The sequence below is a fragment of the Schistocerca cancellata genome, chromosome 1 (genome assembly GCF_023864275.1).
Source record: "Schistocerca cancellata isolate TAMUIC-IGC-003103 chromosome 1, iqSchCanc2.1, whole genome shotgun sequence".
Classification (NCBI taxonomy): domain Eukaryota; kingdom Metazoa; phylum Arthropoda; class Insecta; order Orthoptera; family Acrididae; genus Schistocerca; species Schistocerca cancellata.
This window is the reverse complement of record NC_064626.1, coordinates 759271907-759294407: the sequence shown is the minus strand read 5'-3', so window position 1 is coordinate 759294407 and position 22501 is coordinate 759271907. Positions and strand designations below refer to the sequence as shown.

Below are 22501 nucleotides of genomic sequence, written 5' to 3'. Positions count from 1 at the left end.
ATTTTGATTCTGGTCTCTTATCAGATTCCAAATGACATGAAAATACGAAAGAACCACAATCGTATTAATGCTTAGTGGCAACATTCTTGCTTCTAAGTCTCAAGCATTACCTGTACTTGTGGATGCGAATATGTGAAACTGTTGTGCATCTGCTGCTGCTGCTGCTGCTGCTGCTGACTCTGAAGTGGCAATGGATGCTGTGTAGTAGTGGCTGCTGGGAGTTGTTGCACACCATACGGTAGTGCTTGAGTACCACGCACTGGTAGAGGGCGAGGAGGTGGTGGCAGTACCTGAGTATCAAGCACCGGTAGAGTGCCAGGAGGTGGTGGTTGAGACCATATTGGGGGCAGTTGCATCACTAGTGACGGTACAGGTGGAAGCTTTGTGAAGTCAGCCTGCAAAAACATAGTAAAAACATAGTAAATTGAAGGAGTATTTGTATTTAGAATATAAGTAGAATATAAGCATGTGAGTTTAATTCTATTTGACCCTGTCAACATGAATTATTCAGTTGTCTGAATGTTAAAAAGCTTACGATCATATAGAGCTCCCTCAATTAAAGAGGAAAACTATTGGTATGAGAAGAGATCAGTGTTCCTTTTGTTTCAAATTTATGCATCATATTATTGATATTACTTAACAAGTATTCATCTACATCATGAAGATGACTGACTTCAGGGAGCTCAAAGGATTAAGTGATATTTTAAGTTTTATACCTCAATTCTCAAGAGAAATATCCAAACAGCTTTGAGCCTCCTCTAAATGAGTTTCTATCGATTATTGCTTAAGATTACTTAAATAATCACCAAACCATACAATGTGGATAAATGTCTTAATTTTAGGTCACAGTTCTCCTCTTTCTTTGCGGGTGACTTCTGCATTCTATGTAGCAAATTAATATCTTTGTTTCAAGAATCAGAAAAATTATATCGGTCTTTTTGTGAAATTAGTTACACCTGTGTCAGGTCTAACATTGCAGAGCATAACAGAAACAAGAAGCATCAATTAACTGTGGATTATTGTTGAAAATATGAATTCAATTCTGATTAGATTTGCAGTAATTGCAAAAGTTATTATGATTTTATCTCAGGTTGCTTATCACTCACACTAAGAACTGGATGTGCAGTTTCCTTCAGCAATTTCGTCTCAGGTGTTGGGCTGATATCCATTGGTTCTGGCTTGCTTGGCTTCATATCAACAGATGTTGGTGATGGGGTCCTTGGTTTGACTGCAGGAGGTACCTTCTTCTCTGGGCTGTGGATTATTTTCAGTTATATTTTCTTTTAGACTCCTTGAATCAATAACATGTAAAATACATTGCACAAACTACAGTGCTCTGCAAAACAAAGTCAAGATAGGCGAAGTAATATAACATACAAACTACTTGGTTGGGTAGTGGTGGGGAATCAAAGTGTGGGAGCATTTTGCCACAGGTTTTCCAGTTGTGCACAAAAAGTTAGACATCACATGGCACGATGTCAGTATGACTATTGTGCCAAATGGGGCTAGCCCGACAACACAAAGCAGTTGAAGGATTCATAAAAGACAGCTTGTGCCAATCACTGAGTGGTTACGGTGCACTGTGGTGGCTGTTGTTCATTACAACATGGCCTGGAGACAATATTTGGATGACTTCACATGGGGAAAAATTGTTGGTAAACTGGAAGAAGGCTGAAATGTGATGACTGTAGTCCAGAAGTTTGGTTTTACTCACAGCATTGTTTCACATGGATGGGGAGTGTTCCAAACAACAAGCACTGATGCCTGAAGGAGAGGAGGTAGTCAAACATGGTCAACTACTGAAGCAGATGACTGCTAAATTGTATAAAAGGCAAGAAGGGACCCACATCAAACAGCAGGTGCAATTGCAGCCACATTTAACATGACAGCAAGGCATGCATTCTCATACTCCACAGTGCTATGGAAACTGCATGGCGTTGGTCTCTTTGTCCCACAATCAGGACTTGTGTCCCACTGACACCTGCACAGCAGCAGTCCCATTTGTGACGGTGCCGTGAGCATAGGGACTGAACCAATGAGGAATGATAGTGTGTGTGCTTTTCAGGTGAGAGCAGATTCAGTCCAAGTAGTGATTCTGGCTATTCTCTCATATGGTGACAGGTAGGAATATAATATACACCAAGGAACATTGTCCATCATTTTGGTGTTTCAGGCGTTACAATGTGGAGAGGCATAATGTTGTGAGGGAAAATTTCTGAAGAGGGTAAACTCACTGGTCAACATTATTGTGACAACTGTACTTCTTCCCCATGTGTGTCTTTTCAGGGTGAATTCAGTCCTGACTTGACTTTTACGGATGACTGCGTGCGACCACATTGAATAGCACAGGTGGAGCAGCTCTTGGAATGACAGGATATTCAGCAAAAGGATTGGCCTGCCCATTCCCCTGACTTAAATCCCACCGAGCACAAGTGTGATGCTGTGGGGAGACTTACTGCAGCAAATCCACATGCACGAACGACCACACAGCAGTTGTCAACTGCACTGGTGGGGGGATGGCAGCTTGTGGCTAGTACGGTAGCGCAGTACAGGGCATGCATTGCTGGCCGTGGTGATCGTGCATCCTATTAACACTTTGGAGACCAGCCGCTTATAAGGATATTGGGCCTATGAAACCAACCATTGATGCCATTATTTAAAGTGTTACTGACATGTATGTTACTGATTAGAATAGCATGTGCTAAGAAAATATAGTTACCCTCCCAAGAAAAAGATGTTTCCAATATTTCTTGCTCATTCAACAGATGTGATTTGCAGCAGAATTAAAAAAATTGTGAAACCTAATGAGCACATGTATGAAATTAAGTCAATGTGGTCATATTATCTCAACCATTCGCGACAGCAACTGTTATATTCGCTAATGTTTCTTTAGAAATAATTCTAGACATAAAAGGCAGTACCAGTCAAGGGACAGGTAGCGAGACGCTTGTGAACTGTTCTCGTATGCAGTGAATCCAGTATTCGAGAGACAGATTGCTCATGCATTGAGAAAATCGTGGCCCAACCTATACTCCAGTGTGGTCTTTGTAACAAAAAGTTACGGCCCAAGCTATGCTCAGTATTTGTCTCCCAAGTGTTAAGAACCATACCCCATCTTTTGTAACATCCCATGGACCATTATAAATAATGGTGACTTCAGTGTAAGTATTATCCATTCATCTCATTGTGTATTTCTTTCAGTTATCTGTAACATGTCCTATGTATGGTTCAAGTTTCATGGATCTATGTTAGAGTGATGCATCACGTTTAAATTACTCTTGTCCTTAAATTTTACAGACCAATGAATATTAAAAAACTATACATCTAAATGTAAGTATACAGAATTTAAAATAAACTTTACACATCAGCCTTATAATAAAAAAAATGCCATTCCATATTGCTTCACTAAATATATGCCTCCCATCTTATTTACTGCATCACATTGTCAACCATTTTGAAACGTGCATAATAAGTCTAAAATATTTTCCTCATTTGGTCTGTTGGACGCAACATTTATAATGTTTTTCAGGCATCTGCTACTTGATGTACGAGTACATCACTGCCACACACAATTAGAGTTAAAAGATATATATATAGAATAACAATATGGATTAGAACAGATTGCTACTCACCAAGTAGGTGTAGCTATCAGACACAGTCCTTTATCAGATGAAGAAACATATGTACACACATTTATAAACACACATAGCCACTGTCGTCTTTGGGCACTGTGGCACCACTGGGTCAATACCATTCTTGGCTTGGGTGGGTAGCAAGGATACAGAAAGGTGCAACAGAGAGAGAGAGAGAGAGAGAGAGAGAGAGAGAGAGAGAGAGAGAGAGAGAGCAAGGGATAGCTGGGTAAGTGTGGGAGAAGATGCAGTAGTGCTACCTGTGTGACCATGGATACCGCATGGTGGCGGCAATGACAGGATAGCAACCCCCTAGATGCAGCACTGGGAGGCTGTGCTGGGGAAGGGGATAAGCAGAGAAAGAGAAAGGGAAAGGATTATAGCAGGTGTATTGGGGGCACAGAAAATGAGTGTAAGGCTGGAGTGGAAGCAGGAAAGGGGATAGAAGCATGTGACAAACAAGGACTAGTAAGGTTGAGACCAGGATGATTACAGGAACAAAGGATATGTTGCAGGGAGAGTTCCCTACAGGGCAATTCAGAAAAGCTGATATTGGGGGGAAGAATTCACGTAGCATGGCCTGTGAAGCAGTCACTGAAGTCAATCACACTGTGCTGCATGACACACACAGCAACGAGGTGATGCAGTTGTCTTTTGGCCACAGTTTGACAGAAAGAAAGCTTGTCAGTTGTCATGCGCAAATATAATGCCGCACAGTGGCTGCAGCTAAGTTGGTAGATTACTTGGCTGCTTTTGCAGATGGCCTTGCCTTTAATACTGTAGAAAATGCCTGTGACAGGACTGCAGTGGGTGGTAGTGTCCAGACATATGGGACAGGTCTTGCTCTATATGTCTTTTATAGGGACATGAGCAATGGGGCAAGATGTCACAAGCACGGGTAGAATAGGGACACACAAGGATGCTGAGTAGGCTGGGTGGGTGGTAGACTACAACAGTGGGAGGGATGGAAAGGATAGTGGTGAGTATAATTTTCATTTCTGTACGTGACGAGAAGTAGTCGAAAACTGGGTGGAGAACATGATTCAGTTGCTCCAGTCGTGAGTGGTACTGACAGTCATTAAGAGGGCACTGCTTTGTGACTGATCAGTTGGTAAGGGTACTTTCAGTCAATACAGGCCTCAGCAATATCATCTGCAAATTTGGAGAGGGACTGCTTGTCACTGCAAGTGCAGGAACAGGATAGGGTAGCAGCTTTAAAAATTGAGGTATTATTCCTGGCTGGTAGGTATGATGTAGATGAATTTCCTGACAGAGCCAATGTGAGGTGACTGTCATTATCAAGGAAGGTGACTTCTTGCACTCAGGACCGGGTGAAAGGAATGGGAGAGAAGGTGCTGAGGTTCTGGAGGAATGTGGATAGCATGCCTTCACCCTGTATCCAGAACACGAAGATGTCGTTAACAAATCTCAACCGGGTGAGAGATTTGCAATTCTCTGTAGTAGGAATTGTTCCTCTGTAGCCTATGAATAAGTTGGTATATGATGGCGCTACGTGGCTGCCCATGGCTTACTGGAGGTTTGTTTGTCAATACTGTATTCAAAGGAGAAGCAATTATGGGTGACATCACAATTCATAAGGATACAAAACAATTGCTCCTATCGCAGTGAAGAATTTATGAAGAACTTTGTAAAAGAACTATGGAATCCACTTCTTTTGCAAGAACAAGTTATAAGTAAATAATTCTGATGTTGAGAAGTGTCTACTCGTAGATTTTAAGTTTTTAATATTATTTGATAGTGACATATTTTTGAGAAATACGCATGTACTGAAAAGGACAACTCGCAAAGCATTTTCACAAACTTCACGAGTACTACATCCACTAAAATTTTTCACACAGCACATCAAGGAAGAAGTAAAGATAACTACTCATGCTGTTGAAAATTCATAGGCTTCTATTAGCTCGAAAATTTATACTTCGCAAAGCAGCAAAGAATTTGATTATTCGAAGAAATTATCAGGGCCTTGGATACACTGTGTGGCAAAGAAAAGCATCTATCAGCCTCCATAATTTTAGACAACATTATTGGAGTTTAACAGTGATTTGTCATGTAAGTAAAATTAGTAAAATACAACCTTGACTGCACAGTTATTTATTAAAAACACAAATGGTTTCTGCATCTTGCAGTAGGCCATCTTCAGATAATGCACTACCTGTCCAACGATGATGATGCTGCTTGGAATAGCTGTGCTAACCCCAGCTGCAAAAGTTTTGTGACGTGGGTCAGCACAGCTGTTCCAAGCATCACTACCATCAGCTGGATCGTGCATTATCTGCAGAGGACCTACTACTAAGAGGTCGACACCAGTCATATTTTTAATAACTGACCATGTGACAAGACAGTTTTTTACTAATTTTATTAGCTTATGATTACAGTCAACTACGATATATCAGTCCACTCATACTGAATTATGTGACACCTCAGATTTTCAGATCCGGGTATGAAACTGTCAACTAGAAACCATATGTAAGGTATCAGTCGAGACACTTCTTCACTACCATCATCAAGAAACTAAATATCACATAGCACATCTTGATGGAGTGCCTGACAACTATCCCAAAGTACACTGACAGATATCACTCACCCATGTAAAGAACAGGATTTGTATACTTCTGTCCTACTATGGGAACCTGAGCTATGTACAAGTTTCCATCTGAAATGAGTTGCTTTAAGGCTGAGGTTCTAGCAGCAAAACAGTCTTGCATAATATCAATGATATTCTGACAACAAATTTGCAGGGTGCCCTTAAAAAACTAGAATATCAATCCTGGAACTTTAAACCATACCATTACCTCATCAATGTATAAGAACTAATTTATCAGTATATCAAATTCCACAGACATCATAGCCACTACAACTAAAGAAGCATTTTTGATAATTTATACCAATTGTCAGTACCCTCTCAGATGACAAGACGTTACACTTTGCACAGATTCAACAATGCATTCCTGAAAGAACATAGTACTCACAGTTAAAACTCTGAGGATGATATCAATCTTAAGAATGCAAAATGAACACAGGAGCTATCATACACATCTTCACAAAAACAAATTTTTAACCTCTCAACATTGCAAAGATCACCCCCTCATAAGCAGCAGAGCTAAAGCACCTTCTGGTCAGCAGGTTGAACTTTACAAGGCAATCATCAAACTGGGAATTTCTCTAGCAACAAGTGTCACAAACATTTATCGACAGCCTACTATCACAATATATGAAGGCACCAAGCCACAGTAACTGCAATAATTGACTGATTTCACAGGTGCACACCAGCAACTGCTACCATAAGAAGAAATGGTATGCATAATTTTGTAATTGGTTACATGTCTACGATGTTAATCTCTTGTCCAGTTAGTTATTTAATTCCAATGATGAACTCCATAAAACTTACACAAGTGACAAATGATTGCCAATTATTAACATCCCCAGCATTAGAATAATAAAGTGTGTTGTTCATAGTGATTATATATAATCAAGAAATTGTAAGATGTACTGGAAATCCATCATTAACATAACAAATTATATGCAACTGTAATATATTAAACACAAGGAGAAGGAAGGAGTATTGGGGGACCCTGCCTGATGGCTTGGAGGGAGAGGCAACAAGCGCACAGGGTAAGATAATGCACAGGTGAGCCTGCTCTGGTGGGGACAGAGGGAGTTGTGTGCAGTGCACAAATATATGGAGGATTGGAATGGGAGAGGAAGATACGGAATACATTGAAGGAGACTGTACAGAAGAGGGTTGAGTGCAGGATGAGTGAATTTGGGGTCTTGCAAGATGGGGTAGAGACAGGTTTGGGACAGAGGCTAGTGAAGATTGAGTCCAGTAGTCTTACAGGATCAAATTATGTGTTGCAAGGACAATTTCCATCTATGTAAGTCTGATATGCTAGTATTGGAGGTAAGGATCGAGATGGCACAGGCTGTGAAGCAGCCAATGAAGCCTATTCTACCACTGGGTTGTCTATTTGGATCAACAACTGGTTGGTGGTCATACTCACATACAATGCTGTGTAGAAGTTACTGCAGGGGTGGTGTGTGATGGAGCTATTTTCAGAGGTACCCCTCACTCTCACTGAATAGGATTTGCCTGTGGCAGACTAGAGTTGGATGCAATGGCTGTAAGATGCTGTGGCATAAGGATGGACTGATATTTCGTAGACAGGATGAATGGCAGAATAGCACATAGGTAAGGGTGGGAATGTTCGTGGGTAAGGTTTTCCTTATTTCCAGGCATGAAGATTGGGCAACCATGGGTAGCCAGACTGTGTAGGAGTATAGTGTGGAAGGGATGGAAAATATTAAAATGCAGGTACTCTTGATAGTCATTGGGATTGATATTGACAGATGTTTATATGGAGCCAGTGGATATGTAGAAGTTAACACCCAGAAAGATGCCATGCTGGTCTGAGTAGGACCAGGTTAAGTGGGTGCGAGGGACAGTGCTGACTCTATAGAGGAATGAGAACAGTGTGTACTGGGCCTGGGGCTAGATCATTAGGATATCATCAATGAATGTCAACCAGGTAATTTGGTAATCTAAGGTAATTTGGTAATCTAAGGTAATTTGGGAATCTAACTGAGGTCAGTCTTAAGTTTGTGGGTGCCTGTTATATCCTGTGTTGAGATGTTTGTGTTATTGGGAAGTAACATAGGAAAGTAGGGTGGGGCCAAGTTGGAGTTGTGGAATTCCTGGCAGGTAACCAGGGATGATGAGATGGGAGTGGGGGAGGGTCATGGTTGAAAAGTGTTATCTTGGAGTGGGCAAATTCAATGTTGGAGTTTGGTTGGCCTTGGTTGGTGGCAAAAAAAGTGTTTCCACTGCAGGGATTTGGAGAAAAATAGTAGGTCCTTGAGAAAATCTGCATGATTAAATTTGGGTATGGGGCTGAAAGTTAGGTCTTTGGGTAAACAAATTTTTATGAATTTAGATTTTTAGTACACAGGCTGACAACAGTGTTTTGCTTTTATTTGGGTTCTGGATTTTGTGAGATGCTGACAGCACGTTTTGGGCAAATTGGCTGATGGAAAAGGTCAGCAAGGTAGGGCCTGGGCACTATGAAGGGCAGATAAGAGGGTTTCTGGGGGAAGGATTGGTATTGCTGAAGTGAGAGTAAGCTTTAAGTGTAATGGAAAATATTTGAGAACACTGGCTGGATCAGTAATCCAGATGCCGGAGGGTAAGGGTTCCAATTCAAGAGAGAGTGTGTCAGTAGTTTGGGTTGCATAGAGGCAGTATTTTGAGCTGGGATCTTAGGTGCTGCACAGATGTCTACGAACAGAGATTTGTTTCTGTATCAAGTTAGTGGGGGACATGGATTAGTGCTATCTGAGAATCAGAAGTTCACTGTGAAAGAATAGGTGGCACCCATAAAGGAGGCTTAATCCCTCAAACTTTGTGTACAAAGTTTTTATTTGCCACATCCACATTGCCCCTTATGCCACACCTGCACCCAACCCCTTGCCACATGGGTTGTGCTCCTGTGGAGGTACAGGATCTATCCAATGCAGCTACCCTACTCCAGTCCTGTCACAGGCATATCCTATCCTATCCTACCCTGTCAGTGGAAGGGCCAGCAGTGAAACCAACTATAATTATGTGGCTCTACTGTAACTTCTGCAGTGAATTTTGGAAGTCTTACAACAGACCAGCCATCGAACTGAATGAGCGACACTCAATTTCACCGGTTGCTTCACGACCATACCATATGGAACCTGCTCACACACCAGCTTCTCTCAATGATGTAGATGGGAATAGTTTTTGAAACACACTCTTTGATCCTGTAATCATTCTGTGCTCAACCTCCACTATCCCATCTCACTCAAACCCCATTCATTACCTCTTCTGCTCAGCCTCCCTCTTCCTCTGTTCCGTCTCCCCTTCACAAACCATTACTCCACTACTCCATGCCATAGTGCCATTCTGTATCTCTGCCCCTACCTGTATTGCAGTATAGGCAGCAGGGAAACAGTCGTCATACAGGTGTATCTGTAGTCTGTTTTTATCTGAAAGCTCAGCAATGTTGACAGTCTTGTTTATATGCTTTCTGACTGCTTAACACTTCAACAATAATGAGATTTGTTATCTTTATTCCTCCTTTATTTATACTCCACTTAGGAGTTTCCTTTACTATATTTAAATAATCCACTAAGGTGTAATTAAATTATTTAATAATCAATTTGTAGATTTTTCAGTCTTTTCTATCCCAACATACAGAAATTATGTGGAACAATGTTCACCATGGAGAGATATCTGGAAAAAAAAAAAAAAAAGACATTTAAGTTCATGGCCGAAATCTTGATAAACACCTTGGGCTTGAGGACTTGGACAGGCATACAGAATTTGTTTCTGGGTTTCCAACAGGCCCTGAACTTGGTGAAATGTTCATAGGACATGCAGAAGGCTGTTGTGCAACTGGACTTGATGAAATTCTTCTGCTGGGACTAGAGCTTTGCCTGGAATAAAAAACAATTTCTGTTGATTAACATTAAAACACTTTACAAGCAAATCTTCAACAGTGATAAATACATCAAATAACATAAGTAGACATGTTTTCTGATAAAAGTTAAAATAAAGAGAGCCCTGGAAGTAAATGTCCATATGGTTAACTAGCAGGCTTCAACTTCTTGGTTTACAAGAAATTCATTTCAGATTTGCGACCAAAAGATTACTATGACTGACTGAAACCATCTATGCATATCAAAGCTTGTGTCTACAAACACCCTCAATGCCAAATCCCATTGTTGGTTCTTCAGGGGCCATTTTGAAAAATATCTCAAGACATTTTGCTCAGAAGTGTACTCAAGATACCCTGCTAATTCATCCCACAAACTGACAGCTACACTTCATGGGACCATGAAGTATCAGAAGTCCTTTATATAGTCATATGAATCATATTATTGCTTCTTTGAGAATGAAGTGTGGCATCCTGTAGCTCTTGTGTATTATGCAACCTTTCAGTAAGGCTATGAATAAAGGGATGAAACAACAGGTTGCATAATATCCAATAATATTCTAATTAGATGGAACTGATCCTTAGCTTAAAGTGACAAGTATCATGAATCAGAACAACCATCTCCAAATGCTGAACAAACAAAATTTGTTGTCTGCATTATTAGCTTTGGTTTACAACATGACAATGTATGCATTCCACTGGTTTTAAAATAGTGACTATATCAAAAAGAAATATAAAGAGCAATCAGACACCCACAAAATCTGAGCAACCTTCATGGATTGTTGTGGCCGGGATCATCTGACATCACCCCTTGTCTGGTCCATGCCACAATGAACTGCAGTTGGAAGATAGACAGGAACACTAAAGCTCAATATCTCATTACCAACAATGCCACTAGATAGGGACCACAACTCAAGAGTGGAAAAGGAGGTGGGGAGGAAATCGTCCATGCCCTTTTCAAAGGAAAGATTTTTGCATTTACCTTAATAAATTCAGGGAAATAGGGCTGCAATTTGAATCCAATCCTCCAATATCAAAGCTGAAGCAATAGCAGAATAATCCATCAACAAAGTGCTACCTTATCATGTACCCCTCTTAATTTTGGTGGGAATTATCCTTTGTCACAAATACAGGATTTCAGGTTATAATGATAGCCACTAATTCAAAAATGTAGCCAATATAAAAAGTTTCTCCATTTCTGTTGATACTTGCTTTTCTAAAGTTTCTAAAAGGTTCCCTCAATTTTATGACTGGTTTTATATCACAGAAAATCTGTTACTACTATACCTACTATTATTCCCGCTGTTCCAGTGTAGGAACAAGTATACATCTGTTCTAAAGCTTTAATGTTGACTATAACACATGTTATGGAAAATTACACTCTCATATATTCTACATAATATTACCTTGACACAGACCTCCTTGGACTTGGCGATTTTTTTACACTTTCAGAGGTATTTTTTGCAGGCGGTGAATTACTTCTAGTAGTCGGAGGAGACTTATTTGGACTCTTGGAACTTATGAGACTTTCAGAGTCTAATTTTCTTTCTGATGATTTTCTTTCATTTTTGGGACTAGAACTTCCTGATTTGGGACCCCACCTGTAATAGCAGCAATTAAAAATGACTGAAAGACAAGGTACAGAATACAAACAGTATGCTTCCATTTAACCCATGTCATTTTTATATATAATATACCATATCGTACAGGGAACTGGATAGATCAAAGTTAAATATAGTGGGAATTAGCGAAGTTCGGTGGAAAGATGAGATTAACTTTTTGTGAAGGAGGTACAGTGCTATAAATACAAAATCATGTACGGGTAATACCGGGTTAGATCATCTTATGAATAAGAATATATGAATGCATGTAAGCTGCTATGAACACCACAGTGAACACATTATCATAGCCAAGTCAAATAAGAAACAGACACTGACCACAACAGATCCGAAAGTTTATATACCAACTAGCTCTGCAGATGAAGAAGAGATTTAAAAAATTGTATAGTAATAATATAAAAGAAATTATTCAGACAGTTAAAGGAGAGGAAAATTTAACTGTGATGGGTGACTGTTAGTCGATAGGAGGAAAAGAAAAATACGGAAAAATAACAGGCAAAATATGGACTGGGAGAAAGGAATGAAAGAGACAGCCACCTGGTAGAACTTTGCACACAGCATAAGTTAATCATCACTAACACTTGGTTTAAGAATAGCGAAATAAGATTTGTAATGTTATTATTTATTTATTTATTTTTTTTTTTTTTGGAAAGCCCTAAATACCATAACACACTATGGTTTCATTCTGTCATCACGCTACAATGAAAAGTAAAAGCAAAAACACTCTAAGATTAGGAAGTCTAAGAACAACAATTTTGTAACTCATCATAAAGAAAGTATATCATTGTCTTTTTGGTAGATAAATGGTTTAATGTCTGTTTTTCATATGTTATTGTTACACTGGATGTCACCCAGGTGAAACGTGAGTTATATGTAATTTTCTCTTAAATGAATAACAATCCACTCCAAGATTGTGCCAAAAAACTTATTCAAAATTACCTTTCATAGAAATTAATGAAAGAAATAACCAGGTAATGTTAAATATTGCCTTCCTTAAAATGGAATTGATTCATTTCACCTGATAATGGTGAATGCCATTTGGTTCCAGTTTATTCACTAACACTTTAAAAACTGAACCAACAGAATTAAGAGATGATATCCAAATATTGCACTAAACGAGATTTTCATGTAAATAATACTGTTCAATAATCACATGGTCACGCAATTATTAAACAGATCAATTCCATAAAGACTGTCAACCTAGCTGGTATTTTCTAATTACATGAAAGCTGAATGAAAAGCCCCTTGATATTGAATGAAAAGCCCCTTGATATTTAAAGTATTTGATTTAAAAGAAGGAATATCTGCTATAGCCATTGCAATTATACTTGTATTGAAGGCAAAGATTAATTTGATTTTTTTTCTTTAACATGGTCTGTCCATTCTATAGTAACTTTTAAGTAAGGGAGGTGGGGGTCTACTTATTCATTAATAGTAGTAGCAGGCCATATTACACTAGTGACCCTGACACTACGTACTGAATTTAACCTTATGTATGTATGTAGTTTCGTGTCCTTTATTACTGTGTACTTTTTTAATGGTCAACAGCTGAAGGAGAGAGATTATTCTGAAAACATTAAATAAAAAGAGAGAGAATATTGATCAAATTTATCCTGAAGATAACAGGAAACTTTTTCAAATTTTTTGAAATAATGAATTATGCATTTGTATGTGGCACTAACAATGAAAGGCAAAGGGATTACTGTTGTATCACTTATCAATGTGTGTTTTGTATGGATGTGGAATGGTATGTAATGGAACGTGCACCACAGAGGCACAGGATATTTTTCAAAATTTTTATGTAAACAGAATACAGGAATTTTCAGTCGAGATTATGGTAGATGCGATAACAAAATTTTAGCACATATCTTTCAACAGCTTTAGTTGACTATTTAATTGTAAGTCGTGTGCTACTACTTATTTCAATGAAATAACTTCCAGAATTGACTTTAGCATAATAGCGAAGGTATATAGCCATTTTCACAAGTATCTAAAACTTATTTTGAATCAAATAAATATGTAAACATCAGAAGGCCTAAAGAAATAGTTTCTGTTGAGAGCAGCGATGTGGAATTGTTAGCAGATGAACAAGAAATATGAGGTCTCTGAATGGAAAAGGTGAATTCCGTGATAAGCAGAACTGAACTACTGCTAGAGTCCACAGAACTGAACTACTGGTAGAGTCCACAGAAGCAGGTCCTACCCTTTATCTGGATCATTTACCGAGCTTTGTAAATTTTTTAAAGTGATGCTATGCTTGAATTTAGAGCGTTGCTAAAAAGCAAATGATACAAATGAATACGAACCTTGAGTGTACTGCATCTGAAATGCATACTAAAGTAACTGCACAGTTAAGTTCCAATGGGTACACAAATTTTGAACAAGTAGCATCTGAACTAGAAACACGACTTAATTCTCAGTTAAAAAACACTTATCAGAGTATGAGGATGAAAATTTCTGAACTTAAGAAAGCATTTGCCAGAGGCTGTGACTAAACTCTCTAGACAAGTTGATCAAATATAAATAGCTCAGGGAGCTTTAGAAGGACCCCATTTAGCTCCTCACTCTACATGTATAGAATCTTACCGTTGAGTAAGAAAGACAGGAAAGTCCAATGGAAAGAGTAAAAATATCATGCTTAACTTCCTTCACTGGTTAAATCAAAAGGATGATCAGTTTAGAGAGTGCTTATGGAAAGAACTACCTATAGTAGTGCAACACACTACTAATGACACTTTGTGAGGACAGACCGAATCTAACGAAGTAAATGATACTTAAATCATCACACTGGCATGATGACAGGACTGAAGAAGTAAATAAAATTAAGAAATGTCAAACATGCAATGCCTGCTGCTATTCGACCCACTGAAACGTACACTGTTTCATCGCGACACGTGATGTAAACAGATGTAACCACCAACAAGTGTACTGCTTTGTGATGTGCGATGGCTAATGGTTTATCCACTATACTTATTCAAGAGAGTCTTCTAAAATATAGACAATTTCAGATGTTTACCCCGATAAGAGAAACCCACAACTGGCTATTTTTATTAAAAGTTTTTGGGGTGTGATGCCAAATAAGTCGATAGCTGTTTAGACAATACTATTTGTGCCCACATACAGTCAAGGAGATGGTGCCTTGTGGGCCAGTGAAACAGCAGATCCCTGTCATTCTTACGCACAGTTATAGAAGGCCTCCCTATTCAATTATTGGCCCACTAAAATTCAGGAGCACATTCTCGTTACTGGTATGAACCTATGTCACAACATGTGGTGATATGGCTTATAACACCCAAACACCCTGTTCATATTAAGCAAAAGCTGATACACATACACAACACTGACATGGATCTTCTCACATCAATCTTTGATTCTTTTGACCTCTCACATGAAGAGACCAAGTCATACAATGGTAACAGTAATAGTGTGTGTTGTAAATGGTAAAAATCACTACTGTAACTGTAATGGAAATGGTAAGGAAGAAACAACGGCACAGTGCTGCTACATTGAAATGGTACAAATAACTGGCCAAATGATAAGTGTAAACTTGCCATCTTTCAACAAGTGTACACAAGATGTTGCAAGGTACAGCCCTGGGTATTTTCAGAATGGAAATAACCGACAACATCTCTGGAATAATAGTCAGTGGAATAATTGGCATCCAAACATTGGAAATACGATACAAACAATTGGTAATAAGACAGTAATAAAGTGCCCCTGCATTTGACAATGTGATGGAGTAAAACTGGTGGTAACACCCATTTGTAAGACCAACTGAAATCATAGACAAGAATTGACCTAGCATCTCAGCTGCATCAAATTAAGTGCGATCCCATTTTGCCCTTGTTTGATGGTTGCAGTAAGAGTAGGGAGCAAGTCAAGTGACCATATAATGATGGTAAAGATATCTGGGACAAACAATGAATGGAACCTACAATGTGCAGAAAGCAGAATAATGATGCCGTCCAAGCTGCATTTTATGCCACTTTGGATGGCATACCTACCACTGTGATAACTGACGCAGGGGCAGCTACGAATGTCACATCTTTTGAATAAATTCAAAAAAAGTTTGAGTCATCTACACCTGATACTCTCCCAGTCTGAAACTGTAGAATATTAGATGCTAATTTTAAGAATGTCTGCATGCAGACTCATGTGGTTGTTCGGACAGGAAGTAGAGCCATAATGAGCAAGTTCTTTGTCATGGGAAATATACTGATGAGCTGCATTTGGGGAATAGGATTCCTAAAAGAGAGGAATGCACTTATCGATATCTCTTGTAGTATATGTTTGTTATATGAATGTGGGAAAGAGGTGTCTTATTCCTAATAAGAAGTAATGTAGGGCATGGCAAATTTTGCCACGGTGTTAAAGTTAGACTTCTGGGTGTAGAGGTATTGTATATGGACAGTCACTCCCCCCTCTACGCAGAGAACATGAGTTTGAATAATCATTACGGTGCTCAATGTATTATTGAACAATTATGCTTTACTCAAATTACTGAGGAAAAATACTATGTGGCTCTGGTCAAAAAAATTCAAACAGCATCTGATGCAATCAAACACACTCTTCTAAATTCACAGTTGGTACAACATCCTGATATGTCTAAGGAACTTTGCCTGACCACTGATGCTTCCTGTTTTGATCTTGTTGATCTTGGGGCTTGTCTGTTTAGCTTGTCTGTTTAAAATGGAAACCATAACGATAAACCTGAAGTTAGAGTAATCATATTTGGCAATCACATTTTTTTGGGACTCAAGAGTCTATTTTGTAAATGAACTCCAAGCTCTGCCAGTTGTTTGGACATTAAAAGAGTTCAATTATTATGTTTATGGTAATCATGTGAAAATCTTCTGTAACCACAAAGCATTAAACTGTTTCTTAAGCTGCATGCTTCTCCATACGCATCTAGCACACTGGTCTTTAGCTGAATAGGAGTAAAATTTGAAATCATTCATTTCAGTGGAAAGGATAACATTATTTCAGACACTTTATCTTGGCTACCACAAGGTCTCCCAGAATTTTAAGAACTAGTTGAACAAATATCCAGTTTTAAAGTTCTTCTAATCAAGGCTCCACCTTTCCGAAAGTACTATCTAACATGTGTAGAAATATGGAATCTACAGAAGGTGCTGATCCCAGGTGGCGTTAAGTCAGACAGGCATTGCTGCAAGATACTTCAAGTAATACAGTATGGCACTATACGTTGCACAATGATGTTCTGTTGTACCGTCAGCACCCACCGTCAGATTTATGGTGTGTTTGTACCCCTTCTACCTCTTTATCAGAGTTAATATGGTACACCCATCATGTAAGGGGCACTTCAGCATTTCTAAATGTGCTCGAAAATTAGACAAGTACTGACATTTTCCCAATATGCGTTGTCATAATCAACAGTTTCTGAGAACTGTTACCATTTGTCAAACAGTAAAACATCTGACTGATGTGATATGTAGCTACACACAAGTATTCCTAAGAATCCTCTAACAACAATGTTCATTTCAGCATTACAGTCCGGGATCCTGGAGATGATGGTCATGCAGGTGTGAGGTGTGCTTGCTTGCATTTTGTGTGTGTGTGTGTGTGTGTGTGTGTGTGTGTGTGTGTGTGTGTATTTCCTTTTCTGAGAAAGTCTTTGGCCACAAGCTGATGTGTAAGTGTCTTTTCGTTGTGCCTGTCTGCAACCTAATATCGTCATTATACTGTAATAGCAATCTATTTTTTCCTTGTATCACTGATATTCCAACATGGAATTATTTGAAACTGGACAATTATGTATTTTTAATCACAGTGGTAGAAAATGAAGAGCTCAATGAGTTAGTTTCAAAGCCAAACACTAGGTACAAATTGCCTTCCACAAAACAGCTCACAAAAGTGTTGTAGCCACTGTTATGCAAAGAATAGAAAAACAGCTTACAGTTAACAATAAATGAAATAATTTTATTGCAAGCACTATTAACACATGGATTTCTGACAGTTCTGAATCGAAAATAGAAATTGTCTTTCACTTCATATTTCACAGTACTGCATAATCCCATCAAATTTCAGAGAAAGTCATTTCTTCTCATCCTGTAGAGAACTTTAATAAGTTGCTGGCTGCAATAGTTATGGACTTAAATATTTAGAACAAATGGCAATACTCATTACTATCCAGACAGCAAACAATAAGATTACTGTTAACATCATAATACTTCTGTAGATCATATACTCTGTTTGACTGTCAATGAGCAATAGAAGTAAAAATTTTTTTTCCTAAACATAAATAAAAAATTTCACAATACTATACAGTAACACATTTTAAATAAAATAATGATGATTACATAAAAACCTCATGGGAAGACAGGCCATACAATTTTAAAATTACGTTGGATTGCTGAACTAGCTCTACCCTTATTACAATTGAAAGCATGTGTAAAAACTCTTTAAACTGTGAGGAAAAGCTGAATGACATGGCAGAGCTTTTTAATGCAGAAAACTGTTAAACATTACAAAATAACATTATTATAATGAATTGCTTTGATTCATTGATGAGTAATATGTGAATGAAGCTTACATCAGAATGACACTAACTTCACCACCAATTTGTGGCTTGGAACAATGTATATAGTCAGTCCTACACCACAATGAACGGTGTTCAGAAACTTCAACTTCTTGTTGTCTCTGGCAAAAACCTGGGAAACCTAATGGCAGCAAAGATGTGGTGAAATCAGCATTCCTTGATGCTGGGTTTAAGAAAGTAGATCTGCATCATCATAGATTTCTTACATACAAGGGTTACACTTATGTATGTTCCATCTTCACAAGGTATTTGTTCATCATTTCCTTGTTCGATCTATGCCTCTCCTTCCTTTCAGGTTGTAGTTCAGTATTTTCTTGGGTAGTCTTTCTCCATTCATTATATTCACATGTTGTTACCATCTCTCTACGCATTCAGTTATTTCCTCATTAGTAACACGTACAGTCAACTCACTTTGGACATATTCATTCTTTATTAAATACCTTCTTCTGTAGTCCTCAAGAATTTAACTTCTACTGCTTATACCTTACTGTCATCTTTGTTTTTAATTATCCAACTCTCCCTTCTGTACAAAGTAATCTTGATACAGTAGAGAAGAAAAGAAACATGCAGCAAGAGGTCACAGAGGAAATAATGTACAGTAAACTAGTATAACAACAGCAAGTTTGTTGGTGTGGCCATTGATACATTGAGTATATAAACAGGCATTCGAATTTAGAAACTAATATTTCATGGAAGGCTATGTTCAGAATTGATCACGAATATGGAATTAACGCACAGTTTTTTCCCCATGTCTTAAGAACTTAGTTGACTATATCCCATAACTTTAATAGGAATTAATCCATACTTCCATACTAATATCATAAAAGTGAAAGTAACTCTGTTACCTTTCCACAACTAAACAGCTGAACCAATTTTGGCGAATTTTGTACGGAAATAGCTTGAATGATGAGGAAGACCATAAGCTACTTAAAAACAGGAGGGAGTGGGGGGTTAAGTAGGGAATAGAACATCTTTTTTTGTATCTGTGCACATAAACAATGTAAAAAAAATTACTGAAGTAGTTGCATAATGTACACGTATAACATATAGCTATATCAATAGCTTGATGCATAAATGCACACCCCACACATACTGCTTAGCAGAAATGCTGCATGTGCAGTGTTATGTATTGGAGCAGCCTGAAGGCAACAGGCATAACTGCATGTACAATAGCTTATTTACTGAGTGTAACGAAACTACTGAAATGCGAGTGCATCTGTAGGTAACAGCTAGTAATTCATGTTTCAGTGAAAATCAAAAGAGGCCATGCCTGGAATTCAAATCCTAATAAAATTCTAAATATTATCAAAATACAAAAAGGTTGCACAATGTGAGATTTTTTGACTGTCACGTTAATTTAGTCTTTATATGGAGTGAGGATACTAGCGTGATTCATTCGGTCACACATAGTATTTCATAACAGGGTGTATACGGGGACAAGGAAAAAAAATTCCCGGATTATTCCCGGATTTCTCCCGGATACCCCGATTAATATCTTAGAAGAAAGATTAAGGAAAGGCAAACCTACGTTTCTAGCATTTGTAGACTTAGAGAAAGCTTTTGACAATGTTGACTGGAATACTCTCTTTCAAATTCTAAAGGTGGCAGGGGTAAAATACAGGGAGCGGAAGGTTATTTACAATTTGTACAGAAACCAGATGGCAGTTATAAGAGTCGAGGGACATGAAAGGGAAGCAGTGGTTGGGAAGGGAGTAAGACAGGGTTGTAGCCTCTCCCCGATGTTATTCAATCTGTATATTGAGCAAGCAGTAAAGGAAACAAAAGAAAAATTCGGAGTAGGTATTAAAATCCATGGAGAAGAAATAAAATCTTTGAGGTTCGCCGATGACATTGTAATTCTGTCAGAGACAGCAAAGGACTTGGAAGAGCAGTTGAACGGAATGGACAGTGTCTTGAAAGGAGGATATAAGATGAACATCAACAAAAGCAAAACGAGGATAATGGAATGTAGTCGAATTAAGTCGGGTGATGTTGAGGGTATTAGATTAGGAAATGAGACACTTAAAATAGTAAAGGAGTTTTGCTATTTGGGGAGCAAAATAACTGATGATGGTCGAAGTAGAGAGGATATAAAATGTAGACTGGCAATGGCAAGGAAAGCGTTTCTGAAGAAGAGAAATTTGTTAACATCGAGTATAGAGTTAAGTGTCAGGAAGTCATTTCTGAAAGTATTTGTATGGAGTGTAGCCATGTATGGAAGCGAAACATGGACGATAAATAGTTTGGACAAGAAGAGAATAGAAGCTTTCGAAATGTGGTGCTACAGAAGAATGCTGAAGATTAGATGGGTAGATCACGTAACTAATGAGGAAGTATTGAATAGGATTGGGGAGAAGAGAAGTTTGTGGCACAACTTGACCAGAAGAAGGGATCGGTTGGTAGGACATGTTCTGAGGCATCAAGGGATCACCAATTTAGTATTAGAGGGTAGCGTGGAGGGTAAAAATCGTAGGGGGAGACCAAGAGATGAATACACTAAGCAGATTCAGAAGGATGTAGGATGCAGTAGGTACTGGGAGGTGAAGAAGCTTGCACAGGATAGAGTAGCATGGAGAGCTGCATCAAACCAGTCTCAGGACTGAAGACCACAACAACAACAACAACAACCCCGATTAAAAAATATGGTTTTTCCCGGGCGAAAATACACTTTTTATGTGCTAAGTGACAGTAGGTTTTCCGTAGATTTTCCCTCGGAACTGTAAAACTTATGAATCCTTTGAATGGTTAACGTTTTATACAATCGCATAGAACTTCCCGGAAAAAAAAAAAAAAAAAAGAAGGGGCAAAGAAGGTTTTGGAGAGACCTTTAATTTAAAAAAAAAAAAAAAAAAAAAAGGAGAGAAATTTTGGAAAGACCTTTGATTTGCATCAACATATACACTGCATATTTTCATATTACAAAAGTATAAATCCGAATTGCACCAAACACAGCGCGTTAGTTTCCGGAGCGTTGAAACCGAGGCTGCGATGTCCTTTTGTAAGCGAGTCATATCTCAAGCCACGAGATCTCGTCAGCCGATGACAGCGGCTATTCAGAACATAGGACACGTGTTATAGACAGCCAATAGCAAGATCACTGGTCACATAGCGCGAACACGCATGAGGAAAAGTTAACAGTTTACATTAATGTATGCCGCACCGTATATCTACTAGAAAAGCTAAGCTTTCTCATATAATGTTAATCTCTAAGATTAACACGCTACAACAGAAGCTAAGCTTTCACATGTAATGTTGATATTTTTTTGCGTGTGTTATACTTTAAGACACATCACACAAATGTGCCAGTAAATTTAAAATTATGACATACATGTCTCGGCTCGAAATTCTTGTAAGTGGCTGGTCCTCAAACTGTTCGGTTTCGAACGCTCTGTGATTTAGATATCCATCCCACTTTCTCACACGTAACATAATTCATCTTGCGTAAAAAGAAATTTACTTTGAAAGTAACGCTTTTCTAACCACCGTTCGCAATACTATTCGGAGACTGTTAGAAATAGGTTCGATTTACCAGTTGCCAGAGAGCACCAGAAAACAGGCATAATTGTGCGTGTGCAACTGCAGTGGTGTAGGAAGCCCGTATGTTCGTGTGTATAAAGCACTAAGAGAGCTTACATTACACCATAAAAGAAACAGTGCATCAGAGGATACTCCAAGAGCATCGGAATTTCGTAAACCATACTAAAATGCATGATTCGGCTTGATGTGCAAATTGGCTTTTTCCAGATTCACCATGAAGTAGGTCCCATCTGATATTAAGCTTTTCAGTGTGGTTTTACGGATGTAAATTTTCTTGGAGTACCAGTACTCTACGATCTCATTTTTGGTTCTTTATTATGGCATAATGCCATATATGGCAGAAGATGATAACGTGCACTTGAAATTGCACTTGAAATTCAGCGAACAGTTGGAAGTAGCCAATACTGTAAAATGATCGCCTCGGCGGAAAGATTAATAAAGCCAAATTTCTATAGCAAACTTGCAAAAATAACTTCACTGTTCTGCAAGGTGATTAATGCTTGACCGCTACTAACTTGGAAATAAAATAAATTCAGAAAACTGAAATTAATAATATATTTTTGCCCTCCGTAATTATGTGAATGTATTTTAATTCACTTGATAGCTCCCAGCCACAGAAATCCGTATTGTTTTCATTTGACGTGGGAGCAGTACACGAAGAGAAGCAGCGAATTCACT

The 22501-nt window shown here is 38.4% G+C and overlaps 1 protein-coding gene across 1 annotated transcript in view; it reads right to left on the bottom strand.

Annotated features, from left to right (window-relative positions):
• The window catches only part of LOC126186284 (uncharacterized), a 283858-nt gene that overhangs the window by 84931 nt on the left and 176426 nt on the right, over window positions 1-22501 (bottom strand). The window contains exons 8-11 of the mRNA XM_049928197.1: window positions 11515-11709; window positions 9963-10109; window positions 1107-1254; window positions 111-395 (exon numbers count right to left, since the gene is read on the bottom strand). Of these exons, the coding sequence (XP_049784154.1) occupies window positions 111-395; window positions 1107-1254; window positions 9963-10109; window positions 11515-11709 (775 nt within the window). The remainder of the gene's footprint in view (window positions 1-110; window positions 396-1106; window positions 1255-9962; window positions 10110-11514; window positions 11710-22501) is intronic.